This window comes from Cajanus cajan, chromosome 8 (assembly GCF_000230855.2).
Source record: "Cajanus cajan strain Asha chromosome 8, NIPB_CcT2T_4, whole genome shotgun sequence".
Lineage (NCBI taxonomy): Eukaryota > Viridiplantae > Streptophyta > Magnoliopsida > Fabales > Fabaceae > Cajanus > Cajanus cajan.
The window spans coordinates 29,619,198-29,641,882 of NC_138524.1; the positions used below are offsets into that span (position 1 = coordinate 29,619,198).

At 33.0% G+C, this 22,685-nt stretch overlaps 1 protein-coding gene and 1 long non-coding RNA gene across 2 annotated transcripts; both read right to left on the reverse strand.

Annotated features, from left to right (window-relative positions):
- Positions 1-17,018: 17,018 nt before the first annotated feature.
- LOC145950690 (uncharacterized) lies at positions 17,019-17,615 on the reverse strand. Its single transcript, XR_014428548.1, has 4 exons — positions 17,481-17,615; positions 17,309-17,413; positions 17,157-17,229; positions 17,019-17,076 (listed from the first exon to the last, which is right to left on the reverse strand). It is a non-coding gene; the product is annotated as an uncharacterized LOC145950690 (long non-coding RNA).
- Positions 17,616-18,644: 1,029 nt separating this feature from the next.
- On the reverse strand, positions 18,645-19,664 carry LOC145950935 (uncharacterized). Its single transcript, XM_083062886.1, has 2 exons — positions 19,390-19,664; positions 18,645-19,316 (listed from the first exon to the last, which is right to left on the reverse strand). The coding sequence occupies exons 1-2, from the start codon at positions 19,645-19,647 to the stop codon at positions 19,101-19,103; spliced, it is 474 nt and encodes a 157-aa protein (XP_082919012.1). The 5' UTR covers positions 19,648-19,664; the 3' UTR covers positions 18,645-19,100.
- Between the last annotated feature and the right edge of the window lie 3,021 nt (positions 19,665-22,685).

Genomic DNA, 22,685 nt, shown 5'->3' on the forward strand with positions numbered 1-22,685 from the left:
CAAATCAAAACTGCGTGTATCAGAGCAAGTACACCTACCAGTCAGCAAAGGACAATGTTTATGTAGCTACAATACCGGGAAAGTACAGAGATATCTTAATGCCAGACATAGAAACAAATAAATGGTACAAAAGATCTCTTGGAATGCAGGTTCAGCAAGCAAACATTTAATGCAAGATCAACGACATTAATTACAAGAATCCACGGTGCTTGTGCAAACTAAACAAGAATCAGATGAAACCAGAAGATCAACTCTGATAAAAGAACATTTATGGCAAGGCATGCCAGGAGAACCAGACAATTCAAGCTAATTGAATAGACAAGAGTACAATGTGTACACCAAATGACTATGAGTCCAATAGATGTGTGTCAAAAGCAACCTCCAATGCAACATGAAGAAATGGACCAAGCATGAGACGAAGATAAAAAGAAAGACAACAACACATAAGACGAAAGACACTTTAGATGGAAACAAAGTCCATCTATAGAGTTTACTAGACTAATGGAGAATTCAATGCATCAGCACTCAGACAAAGTCCAAAGCTCTAAATTACACATTGACTAACCTAATCAGAGAAAGTCAGACAAAGATCCAAAACGTGAGAAGCACATGAAATGATTAGACGCAAACGAAAATCATCATGAAGAATAGAATCAGATCTCAGAGAAAGACTCAAACATTGTCCACAATCATACAAGAAGCTTTCAATGTTAAAGGAAAGAAAGATGGAAAAGAGAAACGAGTCAAAATAGGAAGCATGCATGTGTTAGAAAAAGTGCGTCACCTTTTTCAGAAAAGGACAACACTCTATAAGTTACGAGACCAGAAAAGGACAAAAAGGTTCCTAGGTCACTACTAAAGTCAGACACGTCTGCTAACAAGAAAAAGAAGACTTCAAGCAAGGTCTATCACGGGAAGCAACATTTAATGCAAGAACTCAAGCATTAAATAAGTAGATTAAACTAGTCATGAACGATTATATCTGCTTCAATGGACACTTGCAATGGGAAGCTTCGCTTCAATGAATATAATCAAGATCAAGTAACGAGCAGATTCTACAAGACTATATATATATCACTACCTCAAACCTTGAAAGGTTGGCTATTTGGCCCAAAATGGTTCAAGCAAGAAATAGTGATATACAAAACTAGAGATATAGCATATAAAGTCAAATATATCATAGTGTATTCATCTCTATAAACTAAGGAGTTCCAAACATGTGTAACTTAGGAGCAAAACCTTAGTAAGTGTGCCATCTTATGTATCCTCTCCATGAGAATAAACCAAACACTCAATCGTTGTAAAGACTAAGGTTGCATACCTTAGTGAGTGTAGAACCTATGTATCCTCTCTATGAGAGTAACCCATACACTCAAACCAAACCTGCCTAGTTAATATCGTAAAGCTTGAAGAGGCTAGGGAAAGAATACTTGTAAAGTCTAGAGGGACTTGTCAAAGAATACTCACTAAGAGCCAGAAGTGGTTGAACAAAGAATACTAGCGCTGGTGAGTGAAGCTGGCAGGCCAGGAGTTGGTCGAGAATACTCACTAAGAGCCAGGAGTGGCTGAAAAAAGAATACTAGCGCTGGTGAGTGAAGCTGGCAGGCCAGGAGTGGTCAAGAATACTTGGGGAACCAGAAGTGGTTTAAGAATACTAGCATTGGTGAGTAAAGTCAACGGGTCAGGAGTGGTCGAGAATACTTGAACCAGAAGTGGTTTAAGAATACTAATGTTGGTGAGTGAAGCCAACGGGCCAGGAGTGGTCGAGAATACTCAAGGCCAGGAGTGGTCAAGAATACTCAGGTCCAGGAGTGGACGAGAATACTAGAATGCTCTTCATTTTAATATCTAGTGGAACCTTTCAGTTGAAGGAGACTGGATGTAGCTCAGTTGAGCAATATAAAAATGGTTGCACTATCTTATCTATATTTCAAACGCAAATTTTTTTTAATTAACAAGTCATGTTGAAAACTTTGTCTACTATCAATTCCTCTTTTAAAACTACTTTTTAGATGAAGATGCAAATTATTTTTAATAAATATACTACATTGAAAAACCTTATCTACTGCTCATCCTTAAATGAAACCTTTTGAAAAGGAAAATGCAAGAGCTTCAATCATTATTGTTATATGAAATATTTTCCCTCAACAGACGATAAATTTTTCTGACGCAATGACCTTGTGTTAAGAAAACTCTGTATAACCGTCTGATATCTAAAAGTACATTGGACGTAGAATATTACTCTTGCAAAAATGGCTTAAAAATTATTTCCTACACACACACATATTCAACCCCCCATTCTATGTGTTTCATGTCTAACTTCATCGTTGCCCCTTGGAGCAACTGAGTGTTGGGTTGTATGCTCTGTCGGGTGTAAGGGATAGTAAACCGAAACATCTAGGCTTCAAGATCCATGTGAATGTTTCATGTTGCTTCTTTTGTTGTTGTGTCTGAATCTTCCCCTTTGCTTCAATAGTCTAAATGCCCCCACATCATTTCCTTCAGGTAGATGGTGTTTTCCTATGTCCTTTCCCTTTTGGAGCAACTAAGTGTTGGGTTGTATGCCTCGTTGGGTGTTCAAGGATGGTAAACCAAAACATCAAGGCTTCTAGTCTTGATGTAGATGCTTCATGTTGCTTTTGCTTGTCTCATGTAGTGTGTTCTTTTATTTGTAGCTTGTTGAAGAGGGAGTATATTATAGGAGGTGGGTACCGTCTCTCTAGAGCTTTCCATCACGGCTTTGTTGTATACTGGATTGGGAGGTGAGTATCGTCTCTCCATACCTTTCCCTCACGACTTTGTCGTATACCAGATTGGGAGGTAAGTACCGTCTCTCCAGACCTTTCCCTCACGGCTTTGTCATATACCAGATTGGGATGTGAGTACCGTCTCTCCAGACCTTTCCCTCACGGCTTTGTCGTATATCGAATTGGGATGTGAGTATCGTCTCTCTAGACCTTTCCCTCATGGCTTTGTCATATACCGGATTGGGAGGTGAGTACCGTCTCTCCATACCTTTCCTTCATGGCTTTGTCGTATATCGGATTGGGATGTGAGTACCGTCTCTCCAGACCTTTCCCTCACGACTTTGTCATATATCAAATTGGGATGTGAGTACCGTCTCTCCAGACCTTTTCCTCATGGCTTTGTCGTATACCGGATTGGGATGCAAAAATGTTGAATGCTTATTTATGTAGGATGCTGGTTTTTTTGAATATTTTGAATAATTCCCCTTTGATAAAGAAAGTTTTCTAAGTGTGTGAAATGCTTTTAGATGCATGAAATGCATGTTGATTTTATTTTTTAGAAGGTGGCTTCCCTTTTCTCCCTCTCACGAATAGATAGCCTCGAGTGATGCACAACATTTGCCATTTGATGTATTGAACCGTCTTGAAGCTCTCCCTTTTTCTTTTTCCCTTTTTTTTTTCTAGAAACCCTAACTTTTGCCTAGGATGTGTCCTAGCGGGTATTTTTTTGCTTTCTTCTTTTGCCCTTATTTTTTGCCTAGGATGCCCTTTGAGGGTTTTCATCCCAGCAGGTCATTTTCATTTTTTTGTTTCTCCTTTTTTTTGTACTTGTTTAAATTTTAACAACCATCAATAATATACGTCATTAGGATGGGACAAGACAAAAAGGAAAGAAAAAGGATGATTTAGAATGAATGGGTGGTTGAGATAGATCAGTGTTTAAGTTTTTAAACAAATATTTTCTTAGATAATTATTATAATCATTCTCCTAATTATCTTGGACTACATGTCTGAGTCTCGGGCAGAGTCTTTGTAGAATTTGGCCCCTTGTAGAAGTGTTCAAGCTACCTTTTGGCTTTCAACTATGAGAATCATCACTTGCTATTTTTATCCTTTTTAGATCCCTAATTTTTACCTAGAACATGTCCTAGCGAGAACTTTTGGTCTCTTTTTATTTTTTATTTTTTTGCCTAGGACGCCCTTTGTGGATTTTCATCCTAGTGGTATTTTGCAAGTGATGTTTTTCAGGCATAACACTTCTTTTCTTTGACAAAACCTATTTCCTTCCGCGTTTGGGAGTACTAGTGTGTTTAATGATTAACACTATCCCCGTCCCATACACCAAGGAGAAAGATGTTGCCCCGGCCTACGGGTATTGAGAGTTCTTTCATGGACCAAGATTTGTGTTTCCTTTATCAACCAAATTGAGTTAAAGCTTTTGTAAGGCTCCTCTTTTTCAATGAGAATCTTATGATTTTGCATCTGATCACTTTCATATCTTTGTATGTTTCGAGGAAGTGATCTCCTTATCTACCTTAGACTTAGATAATGCATCGTAGATGTTTGAAGCTTTGATTAATTTTATTATCTTTAGTCATGTTTGTTTTTTTTTGTTTTTTTTGGTTTTTGGGCACTATGATTGGTTTTAGATTTTATGATAAAAGGGAGAAGGGAATGAAACAGAGATTTGTGGAAATGACGTATTTTATTAATGAATGTAAAAACTTATACAAGCCCTTATTTGATATGAACTTGTAACCGTGGGCGAAGGTCATGAGTTGAGCATGATTTTAAAGATATTTTTTTGAAGAGAGAACCCTCAACGGCTTTTCAACAGACCATTCCAAGATTACTACTTATCATGGTCGTTCATTGATGTCTAGTGTGTTGGCCTCAAACCTGAGCCGCCCAATGTCGATAAGCTCTTGTACGCGAAGCTTCAAGGCCTTGCAGTTTTTAATGGAATGCCTGTCCCAGCGTGATAATCGCAAGTTTCCTCGAGCCTATACCATAAGGGGTAAGGCGGTTGTTGCTTTCTTTACGATGGGGCTTTTACAAACATTGAGGCCTTCAGTAGTTGAGGAAACAAGTCTTCATAACTTATAGGAACTTTGTCAAAAGTCCTTTTTGCCTTCAGCCCCATTTTGAGTTTTTGAGGAAAGACAGGGAGGGTGGTAGCACGAATTCCCTCTTCTTTCTTCCTCCCGTAGACCTCTTTTGACTGACTATTATTCAATCATGAGGATTCTATGATTCTGCATATGAATGGGACGTCCTGTGTTGGATAGGCCTCGGCTACTTCTTCATCGTCATAATCATGTGTTTCGACGGCTCTCAATCTTTCTTCTAGAGCATTCAAGCATCCTCTAGTATGGTCGATGTTGTGTTGCATTCTAGTCATGGTATCGATCATCTTATCCATTTGTTGTTTGAGTTGTATGAACTCCATAAAAAGTACACGACTTCCTTCTTGTAAAGCTTCCATGACTCTTCCACCCTAAGCTTTGTGAGTATGGAGTGTTGAGGAGCCACCTTCGAGTGGCAATGAATAGTTTCCTATTAAACTATTTAGATGATAATGCATGAAGGGAGTTTCTAACAAAGACTTGATGGCTCATCCTTGTCGAGGGGTGAGTTATCGGTGTTCCTCTTTATAATATTTTATGATGTGACAGAGGTCACACTGATTTCTCGTCTTTGGTACAAATCCCCTTGTTATCCTAAATATATGATATGCGTGTTCTCTTTTTTTCTTTTATTTATTTATGCATCTATTTATTTTTTATTTTTTTTAGAAAATGCATGATGCCCCCCTTTTTAAATAAGGGATGTATGCTTCTCCCACAAATTTTATTTTCAAACTATGTTTTCCCTCATGATAATGCATTTTTATTTTTGTGTTTTTCTTTACCTTAGGGGAATTATAAAAAAAATAAATGAATGGTTTGAATAAACAAAATGTAACAAACATATGCTCATACAAAGTAACCCACGAACAGTCACGTCCAAATCCTCTATGGTCCCTGTTAAGAAAAGTGCATTGTATAGGATAGTTCTAATCTCACTGGTCTTAAGGCCCCCAAGGTGCCCCCATTATAGGGACCCAGTATCTCTATCGCCGTCACCTGGCAAACTCTAAGGTCTTTCGCATTATTTCGGGCTAGAGTAACCAGTTATCACCTTGAGTGTGATTTCTGACAAGGCTCGCAGGCTCCAAGGCCAAACTTGGGCCGATCGTACGTCAATAACTCCCTATGTTTAATACCCTCGTGCCCTCAGGTGTAGGAGGAACTTTTGTGTGCAAAGGCTTGTGTACAAATTTTATTCAAATAGGTGCAGAATTTAAATAGGCAAACAGATATTAAAGCCAAACAAATAAAACAAACAAGGTAAAGGGGAAAAATATTTAAATTATTATTCTTATTTTATTAACTTCATCATTTATATGGGCTTGACCCTATTTAAACGTCCCCAGTGGAGTCGCCATTTGTCGCAACCCAAAAATTTCTGATCTTGCGACTAATGGTTTGGACTTCCGTTTGAAAATCTCATCAATTAAGGAATGCCCGGAAACCAGACTAATCCTTGACTAATGGTTTTGAAAATGGTTCGTGGGAGTTTCCACCAATATTTTACTCAAAACATTGGAAAAAGAAAAAGTTTTAAAAATCAATAATGGTCTTGACAATCAAAATTGGGTTTGGGGATCGGTTACGTGTAAGGAAGGTATTAAGCACCCCTACAACGCCCTTAATCGGTACCCTATGATGAAGTTAGCATTATAAAAATAATAATAAAAATATTGAATCTCGTTTTATTGATGACTATTTACATGCTTAATTTTAAATTATCCAATTGACCCTAAAATGTCTACATGATTTGCTTTTATTATAACAATGTCTATTAAAGATGAGAAATAAAAGAAAGAGAAGAAGATTGATTGAAATACCTCGTAGCAAGCTTTGTTAGATCTTCAAATATGGAGATTTTAGGTGCTTTGTGGCAACCTTTCACACTACACAAATACCTCACAAATCTCAAGAAATACAAATAGAAAGAGGGAGAGAGATTTCGAGCTATATGGACTTCTAGACGACTTTTTCTGGCCCCGAGAACAGTGCCTGAGTTTGCTATTTATAGACTTCAGAAGTGGCTAGAATGGCCCGTTCCAGAACCAGAACGGCCCGTTCTGGACCCCTTCGTTATGTGTTAATTTTGTATCTGGAACTGTCTCTTCTCAAACCAGAACGGCCCGTTCTAGAGTTGAGTTTAACACATAACTGCCTATGCTGGAACGATCATTCCAAACTAGGGTTTTAGGCCTTTTTAATAACTTGAAACGGCTCATTCCAATCTAGGAACGACCCATTCTGAGTTGGGAACGGCCCATTTCGATTTTGAAAAAGCCCGTTCTAGGCTACTAAAACCAGCTTGTTTGGGCTTCAAGCTTCCTTGTTGTCATATGGTGTTGCCTCCATACTTTGGGAGCTCCTCCTCTTCATAGTAGACGTCCATTTCATTATTTTTGTTGGTCCAGACGAAATTGAGTGTCTACAAACATGTTATACACATGATGCATGTCACACAAGACACAATCAATTATCATGTCAACTCATCATCACATATTCATAATATACATGTTACTCATATCATTGCTATACCAACATGCCCAAACTTTATCCCTGCTAAGTCTTAACTTAGACTTTGCATCATGTGACTATCACATGGCCCACACACAAGCATAATACATTGTAGCAAATAAAAGTAACACAAGCACAATACATTGTAGCACATAAAAGTAACATGTTTGTAGTTCAAAAACAACAATGGCCACAACATCATGATCAAGAACACCTCAAATAGAATCATTATGAAATCATCTAATCATATGTTATTACATAAATCATAGTCACTAGGAGATCAAGATCAAAATTTAAATTAATAATTTAACTAGTATCACAATGTTATTAATATCACACATTAATTTCTTAGGCATTACTATCACCAAAACACCTTAAATTGTTAACAATCAACTCACATCATAACTTATTCACAATTTTTCTCTCACATGATTTATATTTCCTAAATATTGATAAAGGTACCTAAAATCATTCATAAGATCAACTACTTAAAGGGTAAAGTCATTCACCATTACCACTCACAAGCTATATTTTAATAACTTAATATTCTATAATCTCGTGTGATCCAAACAAGATATTGTGATCTATATAGATGTTATAAAGTTTATCTTAATTTTGTTAGAACACTAAGATAATTATCTAAAATTTCTATGTTGACCTCCAAAATTAATTTTGCAATCTATTATTTTTTAAAATTACAAAATGGCAACATTTTAGTCTAAATCTAACAACTTGACCTAAGTTCACTAATTTGATCATAACTTGAGTTCTAGATCTCCTTTATGAGTTATTTTAACAGAATTTGAAAGTTAACATCTAGGGCTATAACATTTTTGAAGATCACAAAAGCCAATTTGGATATCCACTCTCTTAAGTGAGTCAATCATTCGCCAAAGTGAAAGTCAATTCACTTAAACGATCTACAATTTAGCTTAAGTAAGCTACTTTACGAAACACTCTATCTTGGACTCACTTTTAGTGAGCCTAAAGTCACTTGAGCGAGCCTAATTCACTTTACTCTATCCTTTAGGATTCCTACAAGAACTACAACCACTCACAAATTATGATTTATGTGATTAACACTAAATTAAACATACATACACCTTAATCATCATAATTAATACACATAAGAAGATCACAAAACACAAATTCATAGATTACAAGACAAAATTGAGATTTCTACCTCTCCATATACAAGAACGAAAAAAGACTAGAGACCAATCTCACTATCCAACATACAATCCACATCTGAAAGTGAGACTACTCGCTCCTCCTTATCTCGATGAACATTCACAAAAGAATGTAAGTCTTTGGGATGATTGTCTTCCTAATCTCCAAGTAATTCTTCAGTTTCTTTAAAGCACAAAAGGCAAAGCATAAGCATGAAAATAAAATGTGAAACCATTTTATGCTTACAACCCTAATTTATAAAATTATTCCTTCCCTTATTTTATTTTTAAATAAAATATAATTAAATATTCCACAATATAAAAAGTATATATTTTCTAAAATAAGTTGAATTACATAATTAATTAAAACACATTTTCTCCAAATACTTTCTACAACAAAATAATTTTACAAACCTTTCTTTGTTAATTAAAAACACTCAATTATTATAAAAAGCCTCTAAGTTATTTTCTAAAACTCATTTAATTAATTAAAATAGCCTTTATATAATTTTAGAAAACTTAGGGTGTTACACCTCTAGGATCAACGATTGTCTCCACAAATCAACACAAGATTTTCCAGTGTGTTTTTTCCTTACTTAGGCTTTACGGGAAACTTCTTAGAAGGTTATTCATCCCTAAATTGTTATAAGTCAAGCACACTTAACTACCAACACAAGACTTTTCAACATGTTTTATGATGAGTTACCGAAAAGTAGATATATCTTGTTATTATAGATACTACAAATTAATTTATTTGAGTTATCCTCAACTGTATAGTCTCACACCATATAAATCTCTAAATCCCTCTCATTCTGATGTGTTCAAACTATTACAAAGAATTGTTACAAAGAATATCACTTAAAACTTAGCTAAATTTCGTGTCATATTCATATAATGTGATTTCGATAGTATTTTAAAAAATAACAAACTTCTTTCATAACTATAGCAATTAAAACATTGAGTCATATTTTAATCTATTTTTTGAAATATCCTTCATAAAAGTGACTTTACTTGGCTTCCATATTTTTTATCCCTTCATCAAAAAGTGTATTTGATTCCTTCATCTTTTGTTAAGTTTTTCTATTTTGACAAAAGTGTTGAAGGCTAAGTTTGAAAGCTTAAAGAAACATCTTTAATTAACACAAAATTTAAGAAATTTTTTCTAAGTGACTCCAATAAAGAGGTAAGATTCTTACTTAGCACAATGTCATAGAGAAGTCATAGAGAGTACTAATTGTTTTAGCACTAAGTGTGGGCGTAATTACGCTAAGTGTTACACCCATTCTACCCCAACAAACAAAATAAATATTTGCGAAAATTTCAATTAAAACTACAGGTAAAATAAGCTCACATGAAAACTTCCTCTAACATCAACCAATTTGAAACAAAGTTATAAAGTATAGACTTTACAATAGTTTATAAATCGAAAAGAAAAGGTATATTCAAATAATATATAAGCTCCTAATCTAATTCCATTGCGCCAATGTCACACTATTAAATCAATTCATAACTTCAACTCTCGGCACCTTGAGTGCCACTCACATCAAGATCATCATTACCTAAAATAACCACAAAACATACGAGTCAGAAAAACAAGAGTTCATGAGTGAGATACAAGAAAAAATTCCCATCTAATACAAAGTCAACCCATATATAATCAATAATAATATCTAATCACAACTTTATTATTAATTTTTAAATCCATCCATTGCTATCCTCATCACCACATTGCAATACAACTATGCACCAAGCTCAAGTTCACACCAATGCTTATGTAATACAATCTCCTAAGAAACATTGACTTAGAGCACCGCACAACGGACGAACTTTATCAATCTCATCAAGCACTGCCATACATGGCTACACTGTTAATCACCACACCGGCTAGGGTAATGCATTCCTTGTTAATCACCACGTAAACTAGGGTCAATATATATATATATATATATATATATATATATATATATATATATATATATATATATATATATATATATATCATGCATTCCCTATTAATCACCACACAAACCAGGGTAATGCATATGCTCATGCTAATGCCACTAAACTCATTCCTCACCTTCATTCATGCTAATGCATAATTATTAAGTAATTTGCATACAACCACATTTATACATCACCCATCCAAATACAAACAATTCATACTCAAATATACTTAGCCAAATACACCTCATTTATATCTATTCATATAATAGTCATTACTAGACATCATACAATTCACAACCATCATCAAAATCCATCAATATAATACCATATTTCACAATCCCGCATCAAACTCATTCAATCATATCATAAGTATTATAAAGCATCACTAAGAAATCATAAAGTATCACAAACATGCCAAAAAGGGGTCCCAAAATGTCAAAAACACAAACTGAAATAGAATACCTACGTCGGGAACCATAAATCTTGACAGATTGACCTCTACTCACTATTTTTACCATAACATGTGTTATACACATCCTTTTTGAGTGATTCTTATGCCATTGGAAAGATGACATCCAAGGTTACAACTTTTGTGAAGAACATGAAGCCTAAAATTGTCGTTAAGGTCACCTCGCATGATTGACAATATAAAAATTAATATTTCGCACACTAGAATGAAGACTGAACTTATAACTCACATAACTTAATCAATTCTTAACATTTTACACGATTATAGAGTTTAAATTATAGCCCCAAGTGTCTACTTTCTAACCCAACAAATAGAAATTGATTTGGTTAATCACACAGAAAGATATTACAAAAATACTAAGGTACATCCATAAGTAAAATCTCATAGTTACCCATTAATTCATATAATTAAAAGTGTTCATCAATTTACAAGAACTCTAACTTACAGAACACATTCCAATGAATTCAATTACCATCTAGATCATCAATTTTACCAAATAATATAACAATCACATTTATAAATCAATATAAAACCTAATTGAATCGTCAATTTCAGCTTTAGAAAAAAATAGAAAAATCTTAGAAATTTAGGAATTTCTCCCACTACCTATTCTCTCTTGTAATCCCACATATGAATCACTCATTTACCTCCTCATACCTTGTTGTGTCAATAGGAAAAATCTGACGCAATTTGAGATGGTTCTGAACACTTCTCTTTAGAGCTCATTTCTCCTCTTCCTTTTCTCTTTTAACTCTTCAGAACACAAAATGAGGCAAAAAGGGTTAATTTTGTGTGACCCCTTTCTTAAAATATCTTCCCACCTATAAAAATAAAAATAAAATTCTGACTAAAATATAATAATATAATAATATATAATAATATTATTATTTTTGAAAATAGGGTGTTACACCTAAGAATTGAAGATACAAAAAAAGTGACCACTTTGAGAGTGTTAAATGAGTCTTATTCTCAATAAGTTTCATTTTACCTATAAGACATGTATGTATAGGACACTAAGTGAGATGGATCTTGATAAACACCATAACCACAATATGTTTGGATGATCTCGATGCAAATGCTCAATAGGTCGCAAAAAATACCATCTTAATAATTTTGTAAAATTAACAATTAAAGACAATTTTATCCTCATAAAACATATTGTAAATTATAAATATTATAGAAGATGTGTTAATAATTTATAATACAAAAATATAATTAATTTAGTGTTAGTTATTTTTTTTTAAACCAATGTTCCTTGTATACATGTTCAGCTTGACTCATATATAGTGATTGTCTCTCTTCCCTTTTATAAAGTCATGTCTTATTTTAATTAAAAAATTCACACATGCATATACAATTTTTAATTCTTTTTATAACTATAATATAAGTAAAAAAACAAATGACTAATTATGTGCGCACACAACACAAGTAGAGTGAGCAGAATTTAAATATCCGTCAATTTGTTTTTTAGGATCTCAAATATATTCATTTTTATTCCAAAATTCTAAAGATTTACATAGTATTGGAATTTCATGCATTTCATATAACATGTCTTATCATGTCTAGCCTAATATATAGGAGGCCCAATAGTGAGGACAAATAAATAAATGTAATATATATATATATATATATATATATATATATTAAAAAAAAAAAAAGACAACTAAAAAAATAATAAAAACTATAAAGCTTGAAAACTCGATGACGTGTCAACTCTTTCAAGTAAAGAAACATGCAGCAGTGGAGAAAGCCACTGATATGAAGATTTTCAGTCTCCAACACCAACCTAATCTGCCACTGTTGGCATTCAGGGAACACTAAATTCAGTGAAACTCAGTGGCAATACATGTCAATTTTTCTTACAACCAGCCATTTTGAAACTTATAATTCGAATGTCAATGCATGTTATTTTCAGAATACGTGTTGAATTAATAATGTGTCATCCCAAATGAAAGTTGTTTTGCAACCGTCTTCATTTGATTACGGAAATTTCTTTTATATCTTTTTAACCTAATTTTGTTTTTGTTGTAATACAATAATATTACGGATATAAAAGAGTAAAATTGTATTAAATTAAATATTGTTTTTTGTAGTTTCAGGTTTTCTTTGAAATATTACGGAAATTCATTTCAAAATACGATTCAATTACATGTATATATACAAAAGACTAAGATTGTATTTTATTTATAATTTTTAATTTCAACACACGAGGATAATTATTTCTGGACAATTAAAAGAAATTATTTAGCCAAATTAAGTTGCTCATTATTATTGCAAATTATAATTTTCATGTACGAAAAGATAAGAATGCCAATTGTCACGATTTTCTTATCCACAAGTGTTGAAATTTAATAATTATTAATAATTAAGTTAATTTATAAATTAAAATTCTACATATTTGAGAATAATATTGTTATATTTAGTAATTATAATTGTGATAACACAAATGGTCACACTATAATAAAGGTAAAAAAAAAAAAAAAAGTGCAATAACTATATTTATTAAATTACAAAGAAAAAAGTCAAATTCAAAATTCAAACATTAAAAGTGGTTATTTATAACTCATTTAATGTTGATTGCTTATTTGATTTATTATACTATTAATAAGAAATCAGGTAGAAAATAATTATGATCCATAACCAAACTAAGTATTTATAAATCCTCGTGTAATTGACACGTTATTTAAACTGACATGTGTTGTTTAAATCTCTGTGTAATTAATATATGTATTATAAATCTTATGATATATTTGGATGAGAAATTTTATAAATTTAAATTTTTAGTATTTGAATTACTTTAATTTTAATTTTTATTATTTTTAAAATATTTTTTTAGATTAATTAATTCAAATTCTTTAAATTTTAAATTGTTAGGTTGGATATGATAATTTGATTTCATCATGATAAAATTTATTTTAAAAATATATTTATATGTTGAAAATTTTAAATTAAATTTTATACAAATAAATATTAACTAATTTTTAAATATTTAATAATTTTAAAAATTAATATTAAATAATATTTAATAATTTTAAAAATATTTTTGAATATTTAATAATTAGAAATATAAAGAGATAAAATAAAATATATAAATGAAACGAGAAAAAAAATATAAAAAATCTTAAATTCTTACTAGAAAATTTGAAATTTTACTATTTCAAGAAATTTCAAAAATACTTGAATTTCAAATTCTTTGTAAATTCTCCATTCAAACAAAGTATTTCACCTTAAAGAATTTGAAATTCTTCAAATAATTAAATTATTCCATTTAAATTCTCCATCCAAACACACTATTAAAGTTATTGTAAATTCAACACGTGTTGCCCAAAACATTAGATTCACAAATCTATTTATAACTAATGTATAAACTCGTGCCATATATTGAGTGAGAAAGAAAATGTTCCAACTACACTCCTTCATATTAATATCTATATTAATGTTAGTTTAATTATAGTTTACTATCAAATTATAAAGTTAAATGAATTGGTTTTAATTTTATATTACATTTTTGTTTAAGTTAAATATCGATATTATTATTAAGAAATATAATGATTGATAGAAATAATTTAATTTTTATTTTATTTTATTACATGAAATTATTATATACTCCATGTATTGAAGGAATGATAATAGGCAGTGATGAAACTTCGGAAAATTAAAAAATAAGATTAGAAAAATGATAGAAATTAACAATAGATTGATAGGTATAAACCGAAAACAAACAAAAAGAAATGTAAAAATAAGGTTCAAATAAGTCAAATAGCAATTTTGAAGGAGATAAATGAATTTCAACATGTCCCGCAATATTCAAATTAGGTGTCAATAGAAAAAAAATTATTACAGTTTGTCTAAATTTGTTGTTAATGTTAATTCATAATTTCTTAATTTGATTAATGTTGGTTGTTTATTTTATTTATTATATTATAAATGCTAAATAAAAAAATATTGATAAAAAAAATAGGTAGAAAATAATGAGTTAATTATCTATATATTGTTAGTGTAAAAAATTTTATACTGACAATTAATTATATCTATTAAATTATTTTCTTTTATTTTTAATTCATTAAATAAGTAAATGACATGAAACTATTAAAAAATATGATTGATTATTAGTGTAAAAAAATTTTAGAGTCTCGACATATAAGTGATTAACTCGAAAATAATTATGGTTACTAAACTTTGGACTTATGGTGACTGGAGTTTATGTACTTGGCGTGACGTGGAAACAAAGTGCGTAGCTTTACAAGCCAAACGATTCGAACCGGCGAGTTTGCAATAATTCAATAATTCAATCTGGTTTCATATTGGTGCTACGATGTGACAAGTGACTCAAAAATATCTAATTCTTGATTGGATTTGTCCAATTAATTGATTCGAGCCAGGTTAAATAACATTATTTATACTGATAATAAAATGAATACTTCTATTTGGTGTATAGATTGTTTTAGACAATTTTATCCTTCAATTGATTTAAGTATGAATGATAATTATTTACATCTCTTAATCATTTTTATTGTAATTAAAAGGTAAAAAAGAAAAATAACTATCACAAAGCATGTTTTGTAACTAGTAATTTATAATAGTAATGATGTTGATTGCTTAATTGATTTATTATATCATTAATAACAAAATTGAGAAAAAAAAAATATTATGATTTGCAATTAAACTAAATATTACATATTGAGATGTGTTATTTTGACTTTTGTATGTAACACTCTAAATTTTTTAAAATAAAAGGATGTTTATAATTTATGAAATGTATTTCATAAAATAAAATAGACTTTTAAAGTAATTTAGTGTGTTCAATTAATTAAGAGAGAGGGTTTATGAAATTATAATGTTTATTATATAATTATTTGGATAGATGTGTATTTTATTATAATGTATTTTGTTTAAATTAAAATAGTTGGGAAGGGAAGTGTGACTAGGATTAGTCTTTTTAACCCAAAGAGTTAATATTGAGTTAAGAGTTTTAAAAAGGAGTTAGAGCTACAGTTTCTTTCTACATTTAAAACTCACACTTCTCTTGTCTCTATAAACAAAAAACTTATGAAGAGAACATAAAGGGCACTGTCAAAGTGCATCATGGAAATTCTCATATTTTATTTAGCGCTTATCAAAGTAAGGGAAAAGTGAGTTATTTCGCTTTATATGTGGGATAACGGTTGGATAGTAGGATTGTCTCTTAATCTTGTTGTATTTTTGTTGCTTTGTTGGGGACCTTAATAGCCCCTTTGTTTGATTGCATTTAACACTAGGAATGTTTGCACTAGTACACAAAGGGTCTTTTACGTCGGGTATTTTGAGCCTTTTACGTCGAAAAAGGTTCCGACGTTAATACGGGAGACGTAAATTTACGTCGCTCCTAAAAAGAGACGTAAATTTACGTCGGACATTATACCAGCCCGACGTAAAAAGGGACAAAAAGCATGCCATAAATTTACGTCGGACATGGCTTGTCCGACGTAAATTTACGTCGGCCATTGCAAGGCCCGACGTAAATTTACGTCGGACAAGCCATGTCCGACGTAAAATTATGGGGGTTTTTTTTAAAACGTTTATAAATTTTTGATATACCAACACCTGCATATATATCGTCCAGAATACCAAATCTAAACCAGGCAGTCCAGAATAGAAATTCAAATTATATTTCAAAATTGAATGACAAAAAGAAAATAATATATAAATCTTAAAAAGCATAAATTATGACAATGTAAATCCTATTATTCTAAAAAAGCTATAAAACATATGTTTGTCAATGCTATCTAACTAACTAAACTAACTAACTATCAAACTATAAACATAATATCTAACTAACTAAACTTAGAAATCTAACTATGATATACTTTGAAGAAAAAAAGTTGCCCATTGTTCTCTTATCTTGAGCATCTCATCTTCGGGCAATGGAGATGGATCTTAGAAGACCTGAAACATTAATTTAAGTGTCATTAATATGCAATGTTAATTATCCTAAGGGTAAATATACTTAAATAAATTTTGATATGAATTACCTGCGCCCAAGAATCAATAATACCCGCAGCAACTATGGCTCTCATCCAATACATGATGTAATAGCCACATTCAAACGAGTCTTGTTGCCTATTACACTAAAATGAGAAACAAATAACTATTATTTCCAAAGTCAATAAATTTAAATATTATTGACTATATGAATTAATTTCCTAACCTTAGGGTATATGAAATGCAATGACTTTGATGATCTGGCTCTTCCACTTAAAATATTAACTCCAGACACGATTCTAATTAATTGAAATAAAAACAAATGTTAGCCAATATATATAATTACATTTTTAAAACATAATGAAAAAATTTAATTACCCTTGTAATTGGCATTTAATTTCGTGGCTTGGTTTTCGATGTAGTGAACAAAACCACACCACGGTGTATTCCTTAGGAATGATTACCATTAACTGCCAATGAGACCTACATTGTATGACAAACAAATTAGTTATAAAATTACCATGATTAAAAAACCAATTAAAAAACTAACCCGTCAATGTATGGAGCCATGTATATATCTCTTCTTGAGTCACTCATCCATGTTTGCATATATTGTTGGATCTGGACCTGAGTGTTTCCTGATTTTTGGATGGATTGAGGCTCAATAAATCCATATACTTCTGCTTGTGCATGTTCCACACTCAATTTGTCCATGTACCTAACACAATTAATTATTATAAGTTAAATGTAATTATTGTAAATTTAGACTCATAAAAGAAAATATGACTTACATGGCCCACAGCTGTATGATAGAAATATTTAACATGGAGTTTCCCCCAACAATCTCTAATGCATCAGGCATAGATATGTATAGTGGAACAGCAGCGCTATCAACTCCAAAAACTCTAATGTCCCACTACAATTGAATTGGCTTCTTATTTAATCGTGGTAATATGATTAGAAGCTTAGATATGGGATCATCCTCAGCTGCTGCGATATTAGCATCATCAACATGAGGTTGTCTCATGACCTCCTTACCACGATTGATAAAATCCTAAAGAAATAATCACAATTAGTTAAACAATAATAGAATTATAAGAATATAAAAGAGCAATAATATAATTACCTTTGCCCGTGCTGAAAGTGGCATGACCAAACGTTTTGGCCAAGCTAAGAATGCGCCGGTTGCCTGCCCCACTAGTTGAACCTCTGTATTGGGCAAAGGCACTGGAGCAGCAGCATCTTGAACTTGGTCAACCACAACCCGTGTCCAGTCTGGCTGTAGAGGGACACCATGGATGGTTGAGCCACCCTCAAATACTCGGCCAATAGCCACTAACCGTGGGGGGTCATCCTCAACATATAACTCACACTGGTTTGGTACATCAGTGTGAGTCTGATCCGGTGAGGGATCTGGAGCAGGACAACTCCCTTTAGTGCTGACTCGAACACCATCATGAGCAACTGCAGTCTGTTGCTGAGAATGAGCCAAAAGTTCAAACTTCTGTTCAAACTCTTTTTGAATATTCTTCAATTTTTCTTCAAACTGCATCTCCAATCTCTGCTCCATTCTCTGCATAACCTCTTGACTGCAAGAGTCAATAGTGCTCCTCGATGATCGGGCACCAAAGAAATCTCGGTGGCTCCAAGAACCACCAACACCACGTACACGGCCTCCGTGCTCTGGCCTTCCTATGGCCGTTGTGAGGATATCATTCCGACCATCGGAAACAAATGAGCCCTGGGTGCTCTGCTCAACTAAACCCTCCTACAACATATTAACAATAAGTATACCCTAAACTACACTTATGAATTAAATGAGTTGAAATGAAGAGTCTTAGTTTGTATATTTTTACTTACTATTTTATCAGCAACGACCCTTGCAGACTCAGAAGTCATTTGCCCATCTGATTTTGTCCGGGCTGCTATCCACATCTCATGGCGGGGAGGTGACTCCACACGGTCAGCAGACTCAACCCCTGCTGCCTCTGCCCTATCCTTCTTCATTTCCTTTTTTTTTTCTTTCATATCCCCCTCTTGACAATAGATGGGGTGCATCATTCTTGGCTTGTCGTTCTTGGGCAGCTATTCTTTTAGCCTGCAATAATACAAAAAAGAAAATGAGATTAATTAAAATATACCTTAAGTATTTGTGTCAATGTAAGAGTTATCAATAACTAACCTGCCACGAAGGGTCCAATCGAGTGGCACGAAATTGCATCCACTCCTCATCAGTGATCTGGTACTTTAGACAGGGAGTCTCATTTTGTCGCTCTCCAAATACATACTCCCGTGTCAAGAAAGTCTTGAAGTCTCTCCACCTGGTGGCCAGGGCAGATAACATCTTCCTCCTCATGACCTCAGTGTTGGGAATGTCAAAATTTTGCTATGAAAATAACAACAATTAATAAATAATGTATTTAAGTTATATAATATTCAAGGGATGTGAAAGTATATACCTGAATATCCTGCCACATGAGGTTCTTGTCAACCTCCTGAACGTCATCCCATGATGGAATGATAATAGAAACATGTCGTCGAGCTAGGACTCCCAAATAGCTCTTAAACTTGGCAGCATTTGGGCCTGATGCCTTGCCAGAACGAGGATCCACCTCAACCGGTGTCCTCTCCTTGGCAATGCGTCCAGCTGTCAACCCAGACAATCGGGTGACAGATCTACCTTCCCTCCTTCCACTGCCAGACCCAGAATCCTCCATAATCCTGAAAAAATTAAACTTTCATTATAAAAACAATGAATTAACTAAATAGACAAATAAAGTAAAAAAGATAATAACAATATAGCAACAAAATAACTAATAAAAAAACAAATAATACACAAACAGAAACCTATCTGGAACGGCCCATACTAAAATCAGAACGGGCCGTTCCAGATAAACAATTTACAATACAAAATATTTAAGCAGAACGGCCTGTACTGCATGCAGAACGGGCCGTTCTGCAAGGAGAACGGGGCGTTTTGCAAGGAGAACGGGCCGTTCTGCTAGCAGAACGGGCCGTTCCAGATGAATAAATAGCAGAAAATAAAAAAAAAATTGCGTAGACAAGAAACTAACCTCAAACGTGTAATGTGCAGACACTTAGAGAGTTACAAACGTCCAATGTAGAAACAAACGCACTGAGAGACTTAGAGATTGAGAGAAAAGGGATTATTAGTTTCGTAAAATAGGGAGCACGGGAATGAAAAGTGGAGTGGGCGTTTGATTTTAGGGGCATATTTACGTCGGGTGAGGGTTGGTGGGACGTAAATTTACGTCGGACAAAGGGGGGTCCGACACCTCTACCCCAACATATATATATATATATATATATATATATATATATAATAATAAAAAGAAATATCTTATTGGATAAAAAAAATATTTAAAATTGAAACGACAATTCCAATAATCATGTGAGTAGAGAATTCACATTCATGTCCTTAATCCAAATAGAAAATAAAATTACAAAGAATAAAAATTGAATTTTCCAAAAATATATACTTTAATAAAACATAAACAACATCATATTCTAATTCTATCTATGTCCCGATGTCACATGTCCTATCAGAGCAAAATCCCACATAGAAGCCTAAGCTCCATCCTCCACATCCTCAGCCTCATGTTGTTGATGGTCTCCTGTATATCAAACAAGAGAAACAACACAAAAGAAGGGAGTGAGAAACATCTCACTCTGACTCACGGTGTAGGAACGCACACCGGATAGCCAAACACAAACAATACAGTTACCTCATAGATCAATCAACAACAATAGCTTATCCAATCATCCAAGTCATACAAATAGTAATTTATCATCATTTAATAATAAGAATGCACATGCATGGACACGGACTACATATTATCATGCATGTGGCGCCAGTAAAACATCACATGGCATATTGTCGCTAGCAATACACGAAGAGTAGTCTAGGAGTACATGTCGGGTCACACCCTCTGCGCACTCTTACTAGAAGGATATACTACCAGAGTCTCGTCGGGATAGCTAAGCTGTGCAAGATACATCCCATGCACACAATGGGCGAGACTAGGACTTCCAAATCGAGCTATCCCCAAGGACTAATCCCCAAAGCTTTTACACTAGGAGGCCTTCTCTGGCGGTGTATTCCATATCGTACCCTTAAAAAGACATTTATGCATATGATGCATGTCAATCAAGACTCCATGTTTTTCTCATATCACATTTTCATGTCTCATTCCTATATCACATTATCATGTCTCAACACATCTCATCATCACATCTCCTCATTATATTTCATCATCACATTCGCATTATCACATCATATTCACAATTTTCACAGAACACTTTTATTCATATCAAAACTTGTTTATTTTCAAAATTAAACACACATTCACACATCTCTTTTAATAGGGAATATAACGGAATAGACAGAAGGCAAAACAGAAATATTCTTATTTTGCCTGCTGCTCATAGGGTTCTCTCAAGAACCCATAGAGTGTTTCAATTTATGCAATAAACATTTAAAATAAGACAATTCACATATATAATTATTATCACAATTAATTTACTCATACAAGCACCAATGCACTCCCTTAGGGTTTCCCGTAGAAACCCATAGGAGCACCAAATTCTACAATCATAGCCTAAACAAAGTTTCTATTCATACACGCATATTAATTAAGTAATTGGAACATACAAGAAAAATATGACATACAACAAACACAGGATTGGGGGCCAATCCCACTACCCAGCATACAATCCCACACCCAGAGCGAGGTTTCTCACTCCCTCCCTTACCTCGATAAACAGGGGTTGAAACTGAAGCAGGATCTCCTCCTCCAGGTTCCCCTTGGTCTCCAGAAAGTGTAGAAGAAAAAGGGTCAAAAATGAAAAAATGCCTTTTTCTGGAGTGCCAGAATGCATTTATAGGCATCAAGATTTGGCTAGAACGGCCCGTTCCGAATCCGGAACGGCCCGTTCTAGGAACATAGAACATGTACAAAAGCCTCTCCCAAAACGACCCGTTCCAAAACCAGAATGGCCCGTTCTGATTCAATATTTTTTTCTTTAAAACCACATTCGGAACGGCCTGTTCCCAAAGTAGAAAGGCTCGTTCTGGTTTGAAATTTTACCCATGCATGCTCGAGTTGGAACGGCCCGTTCCCAAAGTGGAACGGCCCGTTCCAGGGCTATGAAAATCCAGAATTTCTAATTAATAAATAAATAAATAACATATATATATATATCAAATTAAAATAAAATATCAATACAATTTAAAACATGATTTTCTTCAAATAATAATTATAAAAAAAATATCATAATTAATAATATTATTAAAAAAATAGTTTTCATAAATGATTATTATTAAAAACCTTTAAAAATTCAATCAAACCCATTTAATTAATCAAAATAATTATAAGGAAATAATCTTCATAAATACAAAAATAAATAATAATTATTCGTTGTATTAGTAGAAAAATTCGGGGTGTTACAACATTCAAGGTTTGGTTTCAACTACTAGTAAATAAAGTGCTTACCCTTATTAGTGTGAGTTCAAATGAAATCAGATCATGATTTCCAATGTCCTTAATTAATAATTCGTTAACAAGCGAGACAATCACATACAAGCACACCAATTTGTTGAAAGTTTCAAGCAAATTAAACTACCATCATTCTTCAAACAATACAACACAAATTTATTCATACATTCTCTAGTACTATTCCATTACCTTTGCTGAAGTTCAAATAGAAAAATTTTCCAAAATAAAATAAATTCTTT

What these genes read in the sequence shown, in the direction of transcription:
- LOC145950935 (XM_083062886.1), bottom strand. Translation starts at nt 19,647, where the DNA reads ATGGAGGATTCTGGGTCTGGCAGTGGAAGGAGGGAAGGTAGATCTGTC. An exon ending in TCATGTGGCAGGATATTCAG is followed by an intron (nt 19,317 to 19,389) that starts GTATATACTTTC and finishes TTATTTTCATAG; the next exon opens with CAAAATTTTGACATTCCCAA.